The sequence below is a fragment of the Rattus rattus genome, chromosome 3 (assembly GCF_011064425.1).
Source record: "Rattus rattus isolate New Zealand chromosome 3, Rrattus_CSIRO_v1, whole genome shotgun sequence".
In the NCBI taxonomy this organism is placed as follows: Eukaryota; Metazoa; Chordata; class Mammalia; order Rodentia; family Muridae; genus Rattus; species Rattus rattus.
Genome location: NC_046156.1, coordinates 123,902,181 through 123,923,287, shown reverse-complemented (window position 1 = coordinate 123,923,287; position 21,107 = coordinate 123,902,181). Strand labels below are relative to the sequence as shown.

Genomic DNA, 21,107 nt, shown 5'->3' with positions numbered 1-21,107 from the left:
GAAACCTGTGAGCTGATTTGGAACTTGTTCTGTGTTCATTCTTAGCCTTGGCTTTCTGAAGCAGACTTTTCCAGAGAAGCTCCTGTGAGTCCTCAGGCCACCTGTCAGGCATTCCAAGTCTGAGGACATGGATATCTTGTCCTTTCATCACCTAGCACTTTGAATCTTTCACTTTAAGATTCGTACTAGTGACGCTTTCTTTTGATGCCTCAGAAGAAAATTGTCTAGTTTCAGTTCTTATGCTACCGTGACAAGGGCTGAGTGATCAGGCCATACATATATGCACTTGCATGATAAAGCAAATTTTTATATTGTAATATTCATATGATGTCATTATATACATTTTATACTATGGGATATGTGAACTTATGGGTCATCATAACCAAGGGTCTCCACCAAGATTTTTGTCCTCTCCATACTAATGTGGTTGACATTTCAGTAGAGAGTAAATTACAACAAATAAGAAGGAATTGGACGTGACCAAAGGGAATGCTTTCTGAGAAAGAATGCCAGCACAGTAGGGAGAGTGCTTCCCATCTACTAGAAAGATCAATGCTTGAAGAGGACTGCAGAATCATATAAAGTGTCATGTGACAGACAGTAATAGATCTTCAGAGATCATCATAATAAAAAAGCCATTGAACTAAAAGGAGAGAATATGAAGTGGCCAGTAGTTTAACTTCTTAGAAATAGTCAATTGGGCAAAGACCACAATAAAGTTTTTTTTAAAATGAGAGGGATTTATGAGAACCCGATTCTAGAAGGCTCCCCATGACTAAGTATATATCTTATGTACAGAAAGTAGGCTATTTAAAAGGTTCAGGGTGGCAGAGAATATGATCACAAGGATTCTTGAGGAATAGACTAAAGACCTGATAGTGCTGGCCAAAAGATGTCACCACGCTAACTTGAGTCCTATGCCTGAGCCATGTAGTGGAACATATCTCTGCTTTTTTTTTTTTTTACTTGTACATAGGGAGCTAAAAGGAGAAATCTGCTGACACCATCTTCCAGATAATCATGAAGACACATATTTTTAAGTAAAAGAGAAAGTTAAAAAGAGAAAAAGCTCAATGCATTTTATTTTACATCACGTGGAAGTTTCAACTCCTAAAGGCTGTCTTCATTTAAAACACAAATGAAATGATATTTGGATGGCATCATATTTAAATTTTTGATAGCTTCTCTTGAGAGACTTATATAAAAAGATAAAACCATCATCATTGGCTAGGTTCACGTAATTTTTTTAGAGGGAGAAGTGGGGTAAGCAACAGAAGTGAGCCCAGTTAAACAATTTCGATTTTTAAAATTTTATGCAAATTCACTGTACTTTGTAGCACAAACGTTTCCTGGTTTTCCATTGGGAACAGCGGGCCAGGTGCTGGTGATTTATTTATGTTCAGGGTTTTCAAAAGACTGGCCTTATTAGGAGCCTTTATTAATTTCTATGTTTCATGTGTTAGCAGGATTTGGAGCACCGCCTTCCCCTGAGAATATAGCATCTCCCCATGCTGTTATATATTCAGTGTATAAGCACCAGCATTCACTAGCTCCCTTTATATACAATAAACACATTATTGTCTCCACTCGATAGTTGATCAGTGCATTTCAGGGTGCTTTTGCTGAGGAGAACTCACCCATAGGAGCTTGCTGATCTTCCACAGTTCTTAGGCTATTGCTTTCGTTGCATAGGAGGCCAGTCCATCCTGCTGGGCAGAAGCACCCACTCCTTCCTTCTTGGCATCTCCCTCCATTCATGCAATCTTCACAGCTCAAGCTGCAATCCAGGCCAAAGGTACCATCTAAACAGACTGCCATGGGAAACTAGGTTAGCTGGCTCCTGGGTACATGTGTAATCCACAATGAAACAAAATTCTTAATCCCAAAGAAGGTCAGATCGGATGTCTTTCCCAACATATTCCAGAAAAGGACATTCACGAAGAGATATCTTTCAACATAAAATCTGTTCTATGTGTGATATGGTATTGGATTATTGTCCCATCGTTAAAAGGCTATAAAAGAACAGTAAGTCAAGCCTATGACTGATTCTAGAACAGGGGCAGATTGTCCATGTTTATTATGCTTCCTTTTCAGATAGATGTTTCTAGACATAGACATAGGCTTTAGAGTGAATTTTTATTGAAATGTAACATTCATGTGTAACGGTGCACACATCTCAAATATACCCTTCAGTAGTCCACAAACTCAGATCAAGACATAGCGCATTACCTGCCACCTACAATGTCAAAGCCGTTAGTCTCATAAATAGAAGACTATCTTAATTTCTGCCACCACACATTTTCTTTTATCTGAATGATTTATAAATAGAATTGTAGAGTGAGCACTTTGGCGGTCAGGTTTCTTTTGCCGATAAGTTTGCAGTATTCTTCCACAACCTGTGCACAAAACTTTTGTGTCTGTGCGGTTTCCTACTTCTTGCTGAAGTGTAGTAAATTCACTTTTCCACTTTCGTCTAGATGGAGATTATCCTAATCTGAGTAAGTGTATGAAAATTATTACTTAGTGGTTTGCACTTGAGCTCATGTTTTGTTGTTTTGGCGTGGGTAAGAGGGATGCATGTGGGACCTCACTGCTCTGTGCAATGTTGATTCCCACCATGTTCACCACTGTGCTACTGAGAACTGTGCCTTGCACCCGTCTCGCTTTCTTACCAGCCCTTTGCGGGAGTTCATGACACAGCTCATGAACTGACAAATGATTAAAGTAAAGAGAGGGTTTCTCTCTTTCCAAAGCTGGCCAAATGATTTCAGTCTGGGCCTGTGGCTCTCAGGTACATTTATTTTGATTTTAAATAGGCAAAGCAGCAGAGATCTAATGATGAAACATTTAAATGTTTCTTCCTTTATGTGGGAACACATATAGATAATTCTTATAAATGAACTATACATCAATATATTACCACTTGTTTGTATTTTATTTTTATATTCATTTATTTGTTTATTTATTTGGATGCATATATATATGTATATATATATATATGCATATATGCACATGCCATGGCACATGTGATGAGGTCAGGGGGCGGCTGTTGGGAGGGATTTATCTTCTTCTACCATGTGAGTCAGAGATTTAACTCAGAATGTCAGTGTTGGTAGCAGGTCCTTTACTTAATGAACAGTTAACACACCCTATTACTCCACACTCCCACTTCTACAAATACCTCTATTTATATATGAAATGGAAGTCAAGAGATGACAAATTTAATAGGAAGATCTACAAAACTGAAGACTTTGGTCCTGTTTTTCTACTACATCTCCCATTCCAAGATTTGATGGCATTAACTATTTGTGATGGTTTGTATATAGTTGGCCCAGGGAATGGCACTATTAGGAGGTGTCAGCTTGTTGGAGTAAGTATGCCACTGTGAGTGAGGACTTTAAGACCCTCAGCTGCATGGAAGCCAGTCTTCTCCTGCTTGTCTTCAGAACACTATGTAGAACTCTCAGTTCCTCCTGCTCCATGCCTTCCCGAAAGCTACCATGCTCCCACCTTGAGGATAATAGACTGAACCTCTGAACCTATAAACCAGCCCCAATTAACTGTTGTCATCATAAGAGTTGCCGTGATCATGGTGTCTGCTCACAGCAGTAAAACCCTAACTATGACACTACTATAACAAGCTCGAGTTATCTAATGATGTCTGATGGTGAAAGCAATGAGGCGAATCCTTTCCTCACCAACTCTGTGCAAGGCAGCCAGCCCTTGGAACTCTCCTTCTGCTCCCTGGACTGCATCATCATTGTCTTCATCTTCATAGGAAGCAGTCAGAGAAGTATCCAGATAAGGGAGTGGCTGAGGTAGGCTCTGAACTAGAAGGCCTGGAAACTTCAGGACGTCTATTTCCTCTTCCTCCTCCTCTAATTGTTCATCGTCTAAAGCTAAGGCCAAAGAGAGAGAAAGAGAGAAAAAAATGAGTTTCAGCAGTGTGGAAAGAGGAAGGAAAAAGCAACCAAGCATTGACAGATAGTGAGAGTCTGAACTAGACAGCCAAGCAGGGATGACTAATGTGCAAAGAGCTTTGAGCAGGCTTTGCAAAGGCCTGTTGTACCAGTAGTCAGATGTTGCCGGCATGGGGTTGAATTACAGTAGACAGAATACAAGGGAAATAAAATAAGGCTAGAAAAAAGAAAAAAAGAGGGTAGAGAAAACCAGGAAGGAGGAAAGGAATGAGACAGAGAGAAAGAAAAGAGAAAAGTAATGGACAGGGGTGAGAAAAATGAGAGAGAGAATAAAGAAGGAAAGGGAGAGGGGATGAGGGAGAGACAGAGAGAGAGAAGAGAGAAAGGGGGAGAGAGAGAGACAGAGAGAGACAGAGACAAAGAGAGAGACAGAGACAGAGACAGAGACAAAGAGAGAGACAGAGACAGAGACAGACAGAGACAAAGAGAGAGACAGAGACAGAGACAGAGAGACAGAGAGAGAGACAGAGAGAGATAGAGATAGAGAGAGAGAGAGAGAGAGAGAGAGAGAGAGAGAGAGAGAGAGAGAGAGAGAGAGAGCTGAAGGATGGAGGTAGCAAGGGGTGTGAAGGTTCCTCTCCAGCATGCTGAAGAGCAGCAGGAGGAAGGAAGTTAGGAAGGACTCAGCACAATCCCTAGACTACTGACAGAGACAGGTTCTTCCATCATTTCCGATTCTGTATCCTTCCTCACAGGCACAGTCACAGGTCCCCACGGAGTTGATGCACAGCTGACCACTATTCACACTGACATTCAAACACTCATCCACATCTTGGGAGAGTAGAGCTACACAGCCTCCGCCCTCTGTGGCACTGTGCGACCTCCATTAACCAGTAGCAGCGCTCTACCACACAGAAAGCAGTCAGAACCCCTGGTTATCTGGCACATCTACCTAGTGACTTCCTTTTTTTCTTTTGCAAGTTCACTGAAGACCGAGCGCATAAATCAAGGCTTTCTGATGCCCTGTTTGTGTAGCTTGGATGAAGAACGTAAAACTTAAATTCAATGGTTTCAAGCTGTGCCTTATTCTGTCTGCAACAATGTACTAACTGCTTGACTCAAGTACGTGACTGAACAATTACTTTCTTTTTTTCATAATTCCACCAAGGGAAGAAGGTTTGATATAGAAGAATACTAATTCGCCCGTTCCCATATATCTGTTTTATGACTGAATCTAGACTCAGATAGATTCACTCAGTGTGTTAGAGACACAGAAGGTCCCAGAATTAAGCCACACTTCAGCTTCGCTTCAGATGGTGCACACCTTACCACCGTGGATGTGTGCAAGTGTGTGCATTTGTGCCATGCAGTCATATCTTGGCTCACTCTACTTAGGAACAGATGGTGCAGAAAATGCAGCTTTTGTTGGCTCTGTTAATTGGATGGAAATGGTAAATGGTAATATACTCCACTGTGTTTGGTATATATAGATAGCACACTGTGTTTTTCTTTGATATATACTGAAGGGCTGGCTTGTAGTAGTTAAAAACCTGGCTCCCATCACAATTCAGGATTTGTTTCTTTAAGCAATGAAACTCCACTTTCTCAGTGACATTAATGTCATATACTTGACCTGCTATTGGAGTAGATAGTAATATTATGAACTTTGTACAGGCTTCAAGAAAATGTTTTTAATAGTCATAATAGTAACAATAACAAGTTTTTAAAATTATATATTGAGGTAATTTTTTTGTTTTTAATTATTTTTAAGTTACCATACAAAGCAGTTCATTTTACTCTGGTGTGTTCATACAGATAGGCCATGCAATTTTATTCTCACTCTTGCCTTTTCCTGCTGCCCTATCTCACCCCTTTGTCTCCATTTTTAATTCCTTCCTGCTCCAGAGTCTGCTTTTCTGTTTCTATGTCACTTATGCTCATCACATTCTCTAGCCACACCCACCACACCCTCTAGCCACTCCAATCACTCCCTTTAGTCACTGATCACACTCTCTAGCCACTCCCACCACACCCTGTAGTCACTCCCACTTATCTTGTCACCCTTCCCCCTTGCTGTCTCCTTTCTACTTTAAAGGGACACATAGATTTAAATGTTCATAATTTACATGAAGAATAAATGTAGCAACTGTGTTTCTTCTGGATCAATTTTATTTCACTCAATATAAATGATCCCTAGTTATATATGTTTTTTCCGAAAATGGCCTGATTTCATCTTTCTTGAGAGATGAAATTCTAGGGTGTGTGTGTGTGTGTGTGTGTGTGTGTGTGTGTGTGTGTGTATCACATATATTTTTATCCATTCTTCTGCCTATGGATATATAGGCTGGCTCTGTATCTTGGTTACTGTGAGCAGTAGATCAATGAATATGAGTATGAAGGACTCTATGTGGCTTTTGACCTTGTCCTTTCCAGTCCATACAGGGAGGTGAGCCTCTGTTACATGGTAGTTCTAACTCCAGAACTTGGAGAATCCTCCTTGATTTCTAGAAAGCTTGGCCTTCTTGCTAGCATGCATGAGATCCTCTTTCTTTGTCTTCAGTCTTATTTTTAATGGTGACTTAGATGAGATGGAAATTAAAAGTAGCTTTAATGTGCATTTCTCTGGTAGCTAAGCATATTAAACACTTTTACAAATATTAGGTTATTTCTATTTGTTCTTTTGATAACTAATAGCTGTTAAGTTCATTGAGCTATTTACATGGATATGTTGAATATTTTTTTAAATTTTGCAGGTATTATATGTAGTAGCTATTAATCTACTCTGTGATGTGTGCTGGCAACTGCTTTTTTCTGCTCCTTAGACTGTCTTTTCCCTCAGTGATTTTTTTCTTTTGCTGTGAAGAAGCATTTTTAATTCCTTGTAATCTAATTTGTAAATTATTGGGATTTTTCCCTTGGTACTGGAGACTTTCTTATGGCTCTATCTCGAAGTGTTTTATTTAGAGTTTCTGCGAGCACTCCTCAGTTTCATGTGTGTCATTAAGATATGTGGTCCACTTTGAATTGATTTTTGTACAGGGAGAGAGAGAGAGAGAGAGAGAGAGAGAGAGAGAGAGAGAGAGAGAGAGAGAGAGAGATTTACTTTCTTTATGACACAGTGCTGGCTGGTACAGACAGCTGTATCCTGGGATGTCAGTTGCCAACATGTCCAGCAGAAATAGTGAGCAACAGGTGCAGTGAGAGGCTCACAAATATTTTGGAGAAGCACTTGAGAGAGGCGCTAATATCAATCTCTGGCTTCCACATGTACTTGACTGACTGTACCCATATCTATCTATCTATCTATCTATCTATCTATCTATCTATCTATCTATCTATCTATCTATTTCTCCCTCAACGTATGCATCACTCAGTCTATAGATGCCAGGTGTTTATATGTTTTCTAAAGGAAGATATGTTCAAGTAGGAAAATAAAAGAATTAATAAGTCGTCTGAGAAGAGTAGGGGACCAAAAATTAGCCAGAAAAGAGTACATTAACCAGAAAAGCCTGATGGTAATAGAAGAGAGAAAAAAGAAAAAGCAAGAATCTACCTAACAACAGAAACAAAAATAAAACAATAAACTGGCAGCTTCTCTCACAATAAACTTAAGTATAAATGACTTTAACTAAAAAAGAGTTGCAGAATGGTTGACTCTATTAAGTTCCAACTATCTATTTTTTTTCCAAAAAATGTACATTCTATTCTTCAGGGGAAGTTCATTATTAAGTAGTAAGGTAAACAACCCAAAAGATTAAGTAAGTTCCTGAAACTGACCAGATTCATTAGGCCCCTCCTTACTAGAGTAAGCAACAAAAATAGAAAGTCCCTCTCTGTAGGGTGAAGCTGAGCTGCAAAGAAGACTCTGAACCGAGACCAGAGGTCCAGAAGGAGCAGAAACCAACCCAGCTGCCTAGAAGAGGTGTAGACCAGAGTCACTTGAAAAGGACACTCTTCAACCTGTTAAGCTGCCTGCAGGATCTTCAGTGGCCTCCAAGATTCTCAGCTTGTATGAACTGACACCTGTGCTGGGGTGGGCTTTGGTGATGCAGCTGTCTTTGAGTCATTCCTGCTACTGTAAATAAACTCTTACCAATACTCCTGTATGTAACCCAGTAAAACCAATGATCCATCTCTGGTTTATGTACTCTGGTGGTATCCATAGGGAGCCTTTCATGGGCTCCTTTTTTTTTTCTTTTTTCTTTTTTTCGGAGCTGGGGACTGAACCCAGGGCCTTGCGCTTGCTAGGCAAGCGCTCTACCGCTGAGCTAAATCCCCAACCCCTTTCATGGGCTCCTTAGTTGGGGTGAGAAGACATATGTATAGTGTCTCTGCAGAAAAAGTTTTGTCACACAACAACATATTCTTGCCATAAACAGTAATAAACTGAGAGTCAAATGGTAGAATTCAATTTATGAAGTAAAGGAAAGCCAAAACCAAATTAGTATAGCTATTCTGAGAGCTGATAACATAGTCTTCAAACCAGTGTTAAACCAAATACATAAAGAAGGTAACATTCATAAAATGAACAGTTCATCAAGGAAATGTAACAATTATAAATAAATATACACCAAGCACTGTAGTTCTCATTGTCATAAAACAAATACTAATGGGAATTTTAAAATTACATAAGTCCTAAAGCAGTGGTAATAGTTAACTTTAGTATCATAATCCTGTGTTTAGAGAGTTTATCCAAACTAAAGATGAACAAAGAAACTTCAGAATTAAACTATACCACAGGTCAAATGGACTTAACACATATCTACAGGATATTCTATTCAGCAGATATACAATAAACATTCTGAGTATCCATAGAACTCCAAAATAGACCACATTCTATGCCATAAAATAACTCTTAACAGACACAAAATAACTGAAATAATGCATCACCACCTATCATATCACAGTTGAATAGAACTAGAAATCAACATCAAAAGACACTATTTGTAAATAACACAAAAATACTTGGGGGGCTGAACAGTGTACACCACGTGACTTTTTGAAAGAAACCTCAGGGTGAAGTAAGGACTTATAGGAACTATTAGTGTACCTCTGTCTGTCTGTCTGTCTGTCTGTCTGTCTCATGTGTGTTTGTGTGTGTGTGTGTGTGTATGTGTGTCCATTTCTGTGTATGCTCATGTGCTTAAAGTCTGAGAGTCAACATCACTATCTTCCTTGATCACTTTGCCCCCTCGCTGTTTGAGATAAGGGGCTTTAACTAACCTCATCAGTCAAGTTGGCTGAGTTTTTGACCAAATCTCAGGGATAAGTTGGTGCTGGGATACCATTAACTGGTTAATTTCAAGATTCCCCTTTGTTAAGAAAAATGTAAGCTAGTCTCAAGTGGATCTAGAAGTGCACTAATTTTAACAATATAGAAATTTGTGAGATGACACATCTAAAGGTGGCCTTGGCTTTGTTAATATGTGAGAAATCCTGCTGCAGGTTTTTCACTCTTATGACAAGATAATTCACTCATTTGATTCCTCTTGAAAATGACTTTCAGCAGCCAACTTTGTAATTGTGGCCCAGCATGTTAGAAATTAGCAGTGTGTCCCTCATTCTCCTCTGCACACATATCTGTGAAAAGTATTATGGACCAAGGAACATCATATTAACCTTAGTGGCGTGGTAATCTAGGTCAAACATCATGCTAGTACTTTACTTTTATTATAAACTTTCCTTATTTTACTCTCTAATTCTATTGCTGTCTTCATTTCCGTGACAAAGTTCTAGGGTTCTCCAAAGTTAGAGCCACCAAAGCCCAGATGCCATCACAGAGTGTAAACACAGAAATCCACGTTTCTTCAGCATGAAATGGCCTCCTTCCCAGCTCCCACCCACGGACTGTACATCACATCGGTTGTTCCAGGAGATCTCAGGAATTTACCGTCACATCCACAACCATCCGCACCGATGTGAAAGCCTTCCTCACAGCTGCACTCATAGCCTCCTAAGTAGTTGATACAGAGCTGGGCACAGCAGGCTTCTCCGCTCTTGCATTCATCAAAGTCTGAAGGGCAGAGGACATTTGTGTTACTGCAGGAAAACAGAACTCAACAAAACTGCAGAGGCTCCCTCTGGGAAGCCGCGCTCCTAAACGAAGACCATTTGATTAACCAATTCCCACTCCTCCAGTCACATAGTATAGACACTGAAGAAATGATCACACAGAATAATGATACCTACTCTGGGTTCACGCTTCTTGCAAGCTCTTCGCATGTCTGTTATTTATCATAAAAGAATGTAAATAATCTTCAAATGCATTTATAAGGAAAAAGAGAGATCTCTGCTATTTTTTCCAGTTTGAAAAGCAATCTGAATAAACAGAACCTGAAGAACAAAAAGACAGGATTGAGAAGGAAGAGCCACAGAATTCCATTTAGTTTGACAGCTACAGAGGGAAGACAGCCCCAGACTCCATAATGGGTTTCTCCTTCAAGATTTGAGATCAAAGAGTGTTCCCAAGTCAATATCCCCCCTCACACTCAACTAGGGGAAGGGGTGGGAACTGTATGCCTGCATGAAGGAGAGAGACACACTTGACATCGCGTGCATTAAATTCTGCAGTATTCCAGAGTGTTTTTCTTATATTTTTGGTTGTGAGCCTAGCCTTTAATGGCTGAGCCATCTCTCCAGTCCCCAGAGTGTTTTCTTAAACCTGGCAGTGATACATGTCATGAATGGGTGAGGTCTGTGGGGTTTTGTTACAGCTGTAATGTTATTCCTCCGGAATGTCCTGTAGGATGAGCAGCTGTCTATCTAGCACTATCACTCTAGAAGTCTACAGTTATGAATGGTTGTTCCTAAGATGCAGCTGGCCTACAGAAAATCAAAAGGCCCCAGTGGCTGTCAGGCTGAAACCATTCAGCCAAATAGCAATGTACTTGGCCCAAGTTTTGAAGGGTCATTCTAAGCAAAATAGTGAAAGAGTTGCAACAGACACTGTTTTCCTCTGCTCTAGGCAGCAGGGAATTTTATGGTAAAGGTGTTGGCTTTCTGCCCTGGTTCAATTCAAGCCTCTGTGTGTTGAGCTGCTAGGCTGGGTGACTGTCACTGCTGAGCTTACAGAATCCTATCGCTCCAGGACTACACAGGTACAAAGAGGTCAATGTCTCAATTAACCTTGGAAGAGTCAGTAGACTCAAGGAAATGAAGACAAGAGACAGGAAGGAAAGGAAATGCAGTCAGTCAGTCAAGGCGAGGGGTCAGCAGAAACTATCTAAATGAAGGTCATCTGGGCACAATGCTTTCTTTCTCCTGCACAATGTCCCAAGGAGCTCTGCTCAGAAAATGACAGTTATTAGTTTTTGTCATATTAAGCCTTCCTCTGGCCTTTCTCTTAAATGAGGTGAACACAGAACTTAAAAAACAAAAGATGAACCAGTTTTATTTCATGTAAAACATTAGTCTCTATGATCTTTTTAAAATTTCAGATATTTCTTTTTGATTTAATAATAGGGCTTCTTACCAACATGCATACATATAGGTCTCAGCCAACAAGGGATACAGGTTCCTCCCATAATACTGAAAATATGCCCCTTATTCTGATTACTATTGTTTTGGTTTATTTTAGATTATCTTGCAATTTCCATTGCTCTGAGAAAATTTCTTAGCTTTCTCCTGCACACTTACTGAGGATCAAAATCTCAGCATAAACTTTCTGCTTCTACCATACAAATCATGTGGATCTGGGTATGGTATACACACATGGCATGTGTAGGTATGGTATAATTGCATGACATATGTAGATATGGGTGTACATGCATGTTATGTGTGGGCATGGGTGTACATGTATGTTATGTGTGGGTATGGTTTACATGCTTGCTATGTGTGGGTGTGATGTACATGTATGCCACATGTGGGTATGGGGTATATATGTATGTCATGTTTGGGTATGGATGTATACACATACATGCCATGTGTGGGTATGGTACACATACATGGCATGTGTGGGTATAGTGTACACGCATGCAAGATGTGGGTTTGAGTATTTATGTATGTCATCTGTGGATATGGGTGTACATACATGTAATGTGTTTGGGAAGTACACATGCATGTAATGGGGGAGAATGCATATGTATCGTGAGTCTTCTTCAATGCTCTCCCCACTTTGTTTTATAAAAGAGTCTTTTATTTGCTAGATCAGCTGGCCAGAAAGCAGGAAATATTCTCTTGTCTCTACCTCTGAGTTCTGGGATTACAAGCCCAGTTTTTTTATGTGGTTCTGGGGATCAGAATTCAGGGTTTCACACTCACAGAGCAAGTGATTCACTGCCTACATCCTTACCTCAAGTCTTTCCTAGAAAACACTGACACTTCAAGCTTTATACCACCTGATTTCTGAATGTCTTTGTTTCTTTTCATATCCCTGACAAAGTTGTTGCGTCTGGTTCCTCTTGTGATCATACGGTATGGCTTTGGCAACTGCACAGAATATAACACAGCAGCAGTGATGGAATGAACTGCTTACCAGGAAAATCTTGCCCTGGACAAAACTAGAAGACTTGCAGTACTGAGGTGAACACTTCTTATCCACTAAGCTCTGAGAAGCACCAGACTGAAAAACCCCATCCTCTGCACACAGTCACTGAATAAAACCACTAAACTAAAACATGCCCCCTAGAAACTAGCCATGCGTTTTATTTGGAATTCCTCACTGAGGTCAGAAAACTACTTTTTATATGACTGTCACTCCAAGGCCACTTTCCATAGCTCTCGGGGTAACATTGCCTGGTTGACTGCTGAAATCTCATAAATATGCAGTTTTCTGCATTCTGACCCTGGCAGATGCTATACTTTTTTCTAGCTCTAAATAAGAAAAGTTTCCTGAATTGTACTTTTCAAAGACTAAAGGTATCTATTGATCTATTGATCTTTCTATCTATCTACATATCTATATCTGTATATATATATATATATCTGTATCTATCTATCACCATCTCTATATATCTCTCTCTCTCCATATATATGTATGTACATACATATACATACATGTTCCATGTGGTGGTTGCTCATGTCTTTAATCTCAGCATTTGGGAATTAAAGGCAGACAGATACCTGAGTTCAATGCCGGCCTGGTCTATATATAGAATGCCAGGACAGCCAGGGCTATAAGAGAAACTTTGCCCCTCCCCCCAAAAAAATCTCAACCAACTAATGAACTGAATGAATGAATGAATGAATGAACGTTTCCAGTTTTCTCTGTTTAGTACTCATATGAAGAAAAGGAGGAGGGAAGAGAAGGAGGAAAAAGAAAGTGAGGAAGAGAGGAAAACAAATTTCTTTCATAAATTTAAGTATTAATAAGAAAGAAAATGTGGCATATTTTTCATTGCAAGAGACACAAGGAAAACAATTGGTTTTGGTATGTTGGACACCATAGACTCATAGAAGTGTAGAAGATATTATTGGATCAAGAAAAACAAACACATAGGTTTAATAACTATGTTTGTAGCAGCCTTATTTATAATAGACAGAAGCTGGAAACAACTCAGATGTTCCTCATCTGGTATATTTACACAATGAAATACTACTCAGATATTAAAACAATGACTTCATGAAATTCGCATGCAACTGGATGTAACTAGAAAATATCCTGAGTGAGGTAACCCAGTCCAAAAAAACCCCCCAAAAAAACCATGGTATGCACTCACTGATAAGTGGATATTAGGAAAACAGCTCAGAATACCCATGATACAACTTATAGACCATTTGAAGCTCAGGAAGAAGGAAGACCAAATTGTGGATGCTTCAGTGCTTCTTAGAAAGGTGAACAAAATAATGATGGGAGATCGAGGTGAGAGGGATTGGGAGAGAAGAGAGGGAAGGGGAAATGGGGGGCAGGATCAGGTGTGGGAGGAGACAGGGGAGGTGTACAGAGGGTGAGAAAATTGAACAGAGGTGTGTATCAGTGAGGGATGGGGAACTGGGAGTAGCCACAAGCAAGTTCCAGATGCCAGGAAAGCAAAATGCTTCCAGGACCCAACAGGGATGAGAGTAGCTGAAATGCCCAATAAAGGGCACAGAGAACCTATAGAGACCATATCCAGAGCTTAGGCAAGGCCCCTGGTTGCAGGATGGGGCCACTCGCCCTTCTCAAAAAGTTTAAGCCATAATTGCTCTTGTCTAAAGGAAATACAGGGACAAAGGGTGGAGCAGAGACTGAAGGCAAAGCTATTCAGAGACTGCCCCACCTGCGGATCCATTCCATATACAGACACCAAACCCAGACACCATTGCAGATGCCAAGAAGTACATAGTGATAGGAGCCTGATACAGCTGTCTCCTGAGAAGCTCTTCCAGAGTCATACTGATACAGATGAGGATGCTTGTAGCCAACCATCAGACTGAACAAGGAGACCCCAAGGGAAGAGTTAGGGGAAGGACTGAAGGAGGTGAAGGGGTTTGACACCCCATAGGAAGAACAACAATATTAACTAACCAGATGCCCTGGAGCTCCCAGGGACTAAACCACCAACCAAAGAATACACATGGAGGGACCCATGGCTCCAGTCGCATATATAGCAGAGGATGGCCTTGTCTGGCATCAATGGGAGGAGAGGCCTTTGGTCCTGTGAAAGCTCGATGCCCTAGCATAGGGGAATGCTAGGGCAGTGAGGAGGGAGTGGGTGGGTGGGTGTGGGAGCGCCATCATAGATGCAGGGGAGATGGCATAGGGTGTTTAAGGAGGGGAAACAGGGAAGGGAGATAACATTTGAAATGTAAATAAATAAAATAACCAATAAAAAACAAATGAAGTAAGTTAAAAAAATAATTTTGCGAGAGCAGAATACTATAAATTTCATGTGATTCATTCTCTTATAATGCTGAAGCGTGAAATAAAATAATGGAACCCAGTGATTAAGCCACCTCTCTCAGGGCTTGAAACGATCTCCTATCATGTTGGATGGTGTACAGTGAAAAGGGAGTGCTTTCGCCATCGTCGTACTATCACTTTAAAGAGAGGAAGCACATAGCACTAAGTAAAATCAGTAAAGTCTCTGCTCTAGGATGCAGAGGCCTCATTGTTGAAGAGAGTGTTTCAGAAGCAGAGCACAGCAGTGCTCCTCCCATACTGCTTAGCAGAGAGACACTGGGAGATCTCCATGCAGCACGTTTTAATGAGAGAAGGCTAAATTGGGATCACTCTCCTCATTGTTCCAAATGATATAAATGATAATAATTAGGGTGGCTACATGGTGAAGGACATGTTTTGTTCTTCTGGTAGAACCAAGTTCTCTTCATGGCATCTGTATTAGGAAGCTTACAATCACGAGAAACTCCAGTTCCAGGGAATCTAACTCTCTCTTCCGGACTTAGTGGTCACCTGCACATGCATGGACACATGCCCATGCACAAACACAGAAATACACATAATTAAATAAAAAAGAATGGGTTTGACCTGGTATGTATAAAGTGATTATCTTTTAAACTTTTCTTTTATTGAAAGTTGCCATTGCCCAACTGAATTATTCGTCCAAATCATTACCAAACCGAAAAACAATGATTTCATTTCTGCTTGAGGCAGGAGGACATGGGAGACAGTGTTCTATCTGCTGTTGGCATACAAGTTTAGTAGCTTAGATAGACCTTAGTTTATTTGTCTGAAATAAAACAATAATTTGTGCTTACATAGAGTTAAAAGCCCCATAGATCTCATTAACAGTGTTTCAATCTCCTTAATTTCAAGGTAAATACCCAAGTATTTGCTTGCCTTTGCTAAGTATCAGTGGTCAGAGACACAGGTAAAAACACCTCTCAGTCTGAGGGATGTGACTCACGATGTAGCAATGTGTTTTAGAATCAAAGTGCTAAATGAGTCCAGAGAAACTCTGCATGAAGATGGTGTCCGCCATACATTACCTATGCATGTTTTCCCATCTGTATCGAGCTGATGTCCGTGGTTACAGGAACAATGGGGTCCACCAATCGCAGGCTCGCAGTGATGAGAACAACCGCCATTGTTCTTTTCACAGATACTGACAATTTCTAATTCAATTCCTTTCCAAAACAAGCAAAAGTGTTATTAACACGACAGCAGGGAAAATGGAATGTACCTTAACAATGGCCATGCATTCTCTTTTGAGAGGGTGACACACTGAGAGAAATACACTAACACTTTGCACTCATAAAAGTAAAATTCTGAGGTGTATCAAGTCATGAGTATTATATATACCTGTTGAACTACTAATGCTAAGAAGTAATGATAAGGAAGGTAATAAGAGTCCAATCAGTTGATACTAAATACTTTTAAAAGTCTCTTCAGTGAATAAAAAGTGTGCGTGTGTGCGTGTATCCGTGTCCGTGTGTGTGTGTGTGTGTGTGTGTGTGTGTGTGTGTGTGTGTGTGTGTGTGTGTGTGTAAAACTGATGAGTATTCTTTCAGTGCCCGTGGGTTCAGGAAATTGCTGCTAAGAATAACTTGAGGTTAAAGACATTAAACTGATGTACTTGCTGTAAAGTGAGTTGTACCAAGTGAAAGTGCTAGCCAGCTTAGATACACATAAACTGCACTTATCATATTAGAATACTACTACTTTAAAAAACATGCCACCGTCCCTGGCATATGCTAGTAATCTGGGCATATTGGTGAGCATCAGGCTCAGCATATGAATGTTGACTGGCCTGAGCACTTAGGCGCCATAGCCTGATTTTCTGAATGAAGATACAAGAAGTAATCAAATACTTGAATCAGTGTTTGAGGGATGGAATTTCAATGCCCTGCCTCTTTGTGTAGGTGCTCTGTTCTCCTTGCACCCACACAGCTTGTTTCCTTATAGTCTTAACACCTGAATCCCGAAGAAGAAGAATATGAAAAAGATCAAGACAGAAGTACCTGACTTTGTGGTGCCCCTCACAAACACGTTTCATCATTGTCACTGCGTAGAGAATCTAGTCTCTAAGACTGTCCTCCATCAGCACAGCCTCTTGCTACAGCATGCAGCAGCCTGTAGGCCCTCAATGAACACCGCAGGTCCCTGTCACTGCAGACCCCATTGTGCCTTCTTCATTTGGTCATAGCAGCTTACAGCAAATATCCAAAGACACATACCCAAAGATTCGTGAAATAAAGGACAATTATGCTAATTGATGTACTATTAAAAGAAGGAACCTCTCTGGGCTGCAGACTGAGAAAACTATAACATTAAAGGACTGGAGAGTGGAGGGCTTTTTAAGCATATGCTAATACAGAGCACATGTCACAGAGCTGAGCAAGCTTCCTCTTTGCCACTTCGGCCGTGTAAAGGTAAAGAAGTATTGAAACCAGGGTTGCTATCTTCTAATCCATTGGGAAAATCCCCATCACTTTCCAAAAAACCTACATTAATTGATGTGGAATAACTCTCTAATAATATGCAGAATATTGTTGGTGTCAAAAACCAGGTCTCCCAGGTTAAATTCTGCCCACTCAGGTAGATTGCATTTAGGTGAGGTTCAAGCAAACACTAAGATATATATATATATATATACATACATACACACACACACACACACACACACACACACATACATACATACCTTGGGTATGAGAGTCAATTCTCAACATCAGACTTACCTGTGTTTTTTATGCCTTCATTAGGCAGCCTGAAGGTAATATTACACAGTGTTCTAACTTCACATTCATAGTTTTTATTACTATCTACTATGCAAGAACAAGTGAGGTATCCTCCCCTCTGAGACTTTTGTCAGCGTCTCAACTATATTAGAGAATTTCAGGGTTTAGATAGTTCAATTACTTCAAAGAAACTGCCTCAACACTGAGGATCGAGATCATGGAGATTTCTTTGATGACTTTCATTTTTACCTCTTCTGTATGAATTCATGATCATCCTTCCAGGGGATCTAATGCATCTCTCTAACTGAGCACACACATGCTGCCCATTCAGATATTCAGGAACACATTCATACAGTACGTAAACACAACTCAGAAAGACAAACAACATCGGCAAGCTCTAGTTCACTCTGGAAGCAGGTGTCAGAGACAAGGAGAAGCTGCCCCCTTTAGTCCAGAATGTGAGCTTCAACTCAGCACTAGCCTTACCATCCTCATTTTCTTCTCGGACAGCAGCTTTACATGTGCTCATAACTGCCTGTCTCCCCTGGGTATAAGGAGTCCTGGAGAAGAATGCTTTTAGGTCATTGGAAACTATAAGAAATTCTCCCATACTCGTCAATATTTAAGGAAAAATACAGCGAATAGTCTATCTGAAGATCATTGTGTACACTGCCCATTCTTGCTAGGTACACTAGGTATTGCAGGAATACAGCTCTGTGTCTGTCTGCTGATAGTTGCTTCAGTCATAGATATCTGATAATATACTCATCTCATTAAAGCACTTGGGATTAAAGGGGCCTAAGCTCTGTGTACACCTATGATGTTAGCACTTGGAAGGCAGAACCAAGAAGATTGTCCATAAATTTACAGGCCAGCCTGGGATACATAGCAAGTTTGAGGCTAGCCAGGGTTATGACTTCTCCAAAAAGCCAAGACAAGCAAAAGTAAGTAAATATATAATTCCAACCTTGGATTTCCAAATGAACACTAAAGGTAAGCTGATGTTTTTATGTTTTTGATCTGGATGATTAACAAAGGGCTACTTTCCTATTATACAAAAATCACTCAGGGGCCACGGAGACTGCTTAGTGGTAAAGGAGCTTCAGCCATGTCTGACAACCTGAGTCGATTCCCAGGGCACACATGTCAGAAGGAAAAAAATACAACCAGACTCCTGAAAGTTGTACTCCGATCACTACACATACACATTATTGTGGCTGGCACACATACACACAAATACACACACACACACACACACACACACACACACACACACACACACACAGGAATGTGCCACACACATCATGCACCCCCACACATAAAATAAAATTTTAAATTACACTTAAACAGAATCTGTTTTTCCTATAGGTGATAAATATGTCATTTGCTTGATAGATACAAAACATAAAACATATGTATCTAATAGCATAATGTGAAGTTGAGAATTCATTTGATGAAAGTTTTAACTAATTATAAAATGTGTGGACCTTCCCAAATTCAAATCACAAGAGAGCGAGTGTGAATTCACAGCACACTGTGAGGGCTGAGTCGTTGTATTATATATTTCAAGATTTCCTCAAAAGAAATTAAATAACCATAAAACCTTTTCTAGGACAAAGGTGACACCAGTGCTTTACAATTCTCTCATTACATACAGGGGCTATACTCACAGTTAAATATCACCACACTCTTAAAAGATTTTCTCTGCCTATGGGTTTAGAGAAACCTCAGAACACAAATTTTCACTTAAAGGTTTGTATGTCAGTAGTAAATACTGAGGTCTGGGGATGGCTGTAGAGAGAATGTAGTTAAACATTCCCATCAGGAAAGTAAATGTAAAACACCACTTCCACCTAATACATCCCACTCTAGGGCAAATTGCTTTCCTGAGTAAATTCCAAAGAAAGCCTCTAACTCATAAACCACTGTTAATAATGATCCCTTATTTCATGGTAGTGGAGAACGCACTAATCAGACTGTAAGATTCCTTTGTACATTTTCAAATATACTCATCCCCTAAAACTCTGGCTATATTTTAAACCCAAATGTTAATAAGAAAAATTCCATCCGTATTTTCCTCTTCCCAAATGGGGATTCTGACAGGCAGTCAAATGGACCTAACTCCAGAAGTCCTTTCTTAATTAGTAGTCAGTTTCCCTCATGCTTTATTTACTTTGTTCTTTACAAGGCAAATAACATGGTAAAGAAACTGCTATAGACACACAATGGAAATGCATACATGAACTTGAAAGGTTCATCAGCAAACCAAGAAACAGAATTTTACAAAGAGGAGGTGAATTTCTTGACTTTTAGTGGTGTCCCTACATGAAGAAGCCCAGAAAGAATGTGAGTGTGCTCATTTGGCTATTATTCTAGCTGTGTTCTTTTTCGAACACCAATAAAAATACATACAGTATGTGGAAACATCAGGTGTAGATAGAGGGCTTGCTTATGAAGAGGTGAAAGGCCACTTAAGTCCCAGCACTAAGACTCAGTGAATTTTACTTTGAGGGCTTTGGTTCTGGCTATGAAAGAGTGCAAAGAGCATCTTGGAGAAAGGGGCCTCCATCCCAATAGCAGTAGCTGTCAATCACATAAGTGGGGTCACTGAGAACACAGTTAAGGGATGCCATTAGAAGCAGAGAACACAAATCAGCTATTGAGATGGAGCAGAGTTGGAGAGGAGAAACCACACCCATGTAGAGTACAGAAGAAAGAGCATTTCAGAAACAATGAAAGTGACTCTCCTAGTTTGGCTTGTACTGCTGTGATAAGCAACATGGGAAAGAATGGGTTATTCTGACTTATATATTCCACTCAGTCATAATCCATGGTCCAGCGAAAGCTGAGACAGCAACACAAGCAGAGACGGAACCTGGAGGCAGGAACTGGAGCAGAAACAGTTGAAGAACACCGCTCACTGGCTTACCTTCCATGGCTTGCTCAGCCTGCTTGCTTAGCCCTTCTGTGTCAGTCATGATCAAGAAAATGGTCTACAGCCATGCCTACAGGCCAATCTGATAAAGCCATTTTCTCACTTGAGTTCTCCCCTCTTCAGATGTCCTGGCTTGTGTCAAATAGATCAAAACTATTCAACACAGTAATGTAGTGCTGAAAGTCTTACCAAAAACACAATAAAACTAGAGAAGCTTTAATTTTTATCTGGAAACATGGCAGGAAAGAGATGAGAGTCCACTGAGTGACAGAGATGGGGGCAGGTTAACCTGGGCTGATGAGAAGATACAATGTGAAAGAGAGAAACTGTTTTGACTAACATCCTTTTTGCTGTGGAAATTCTCATGAGCTCACTGGCGAGTACCTTTAAGATAGGAAATGTTGGTAATGATAATTTAGAAGACAGTAGTAATGGTGATTCAGATGAGAAGGGGATTGTTAGGAGAGGCAATCTCTTAAACAATAGCAACCCCCAAACACAGCAAAAGAAATGTCTTTGGTAGCAATAAGATCAACTCCTTTGTCCTAGTAGGGGAGTGACATTTTCCCTTGAAATTCTGTTGGACATTTGGGGAAACTTGTTACTCTGTATGGTAGTTTGCATCTGGTTTTTGATGCTATAAAAGTCAAAACAGATCAAACTAAAGTAGGAAGAGTGGATAGGTAAGTTTGTAA

General features: G+C 40.2%; 1 protein-coding gene across 1 annotated transcript in view; it reads right to left on the bottom strand.

The window, feature by feature from the left end:
- Window positions 1-1,169: 1,169 nt before the first annotated feature.
- LOC116896971 (EGF-like and EMI domain-containing protein 1) overlaps window positions 1,170-21,107 on the bottom strand; it is a 566,362-nt gene continuing 546,424 nt past the window's right edge. Inside the window, exons 9-12 of the mRNA XM_032898550.1 lie at window positions 15,786-15,923; window positions 9,811-9,933; window positions 3,699-3,899; window positions 1,170-1,811 (exon numbers count right to left, since the gene is read on the bottom strand). Of these exons, the coding sequence (XP_032754441.1) occupies window positions 1,609-1,811; window positions 3,699-3,899; window positions 9,811-9,933; window positions 15,786-15,923 (665 nt within the window). The 3' untranslated portion in view covers window positions 1,170-1,608. The remainder of the gene's footprint in view (window positions 1,812-3,698; window positions 3,900-9,810; window positions 9,934-15,785; window positions 15,924-21,107) is intronic.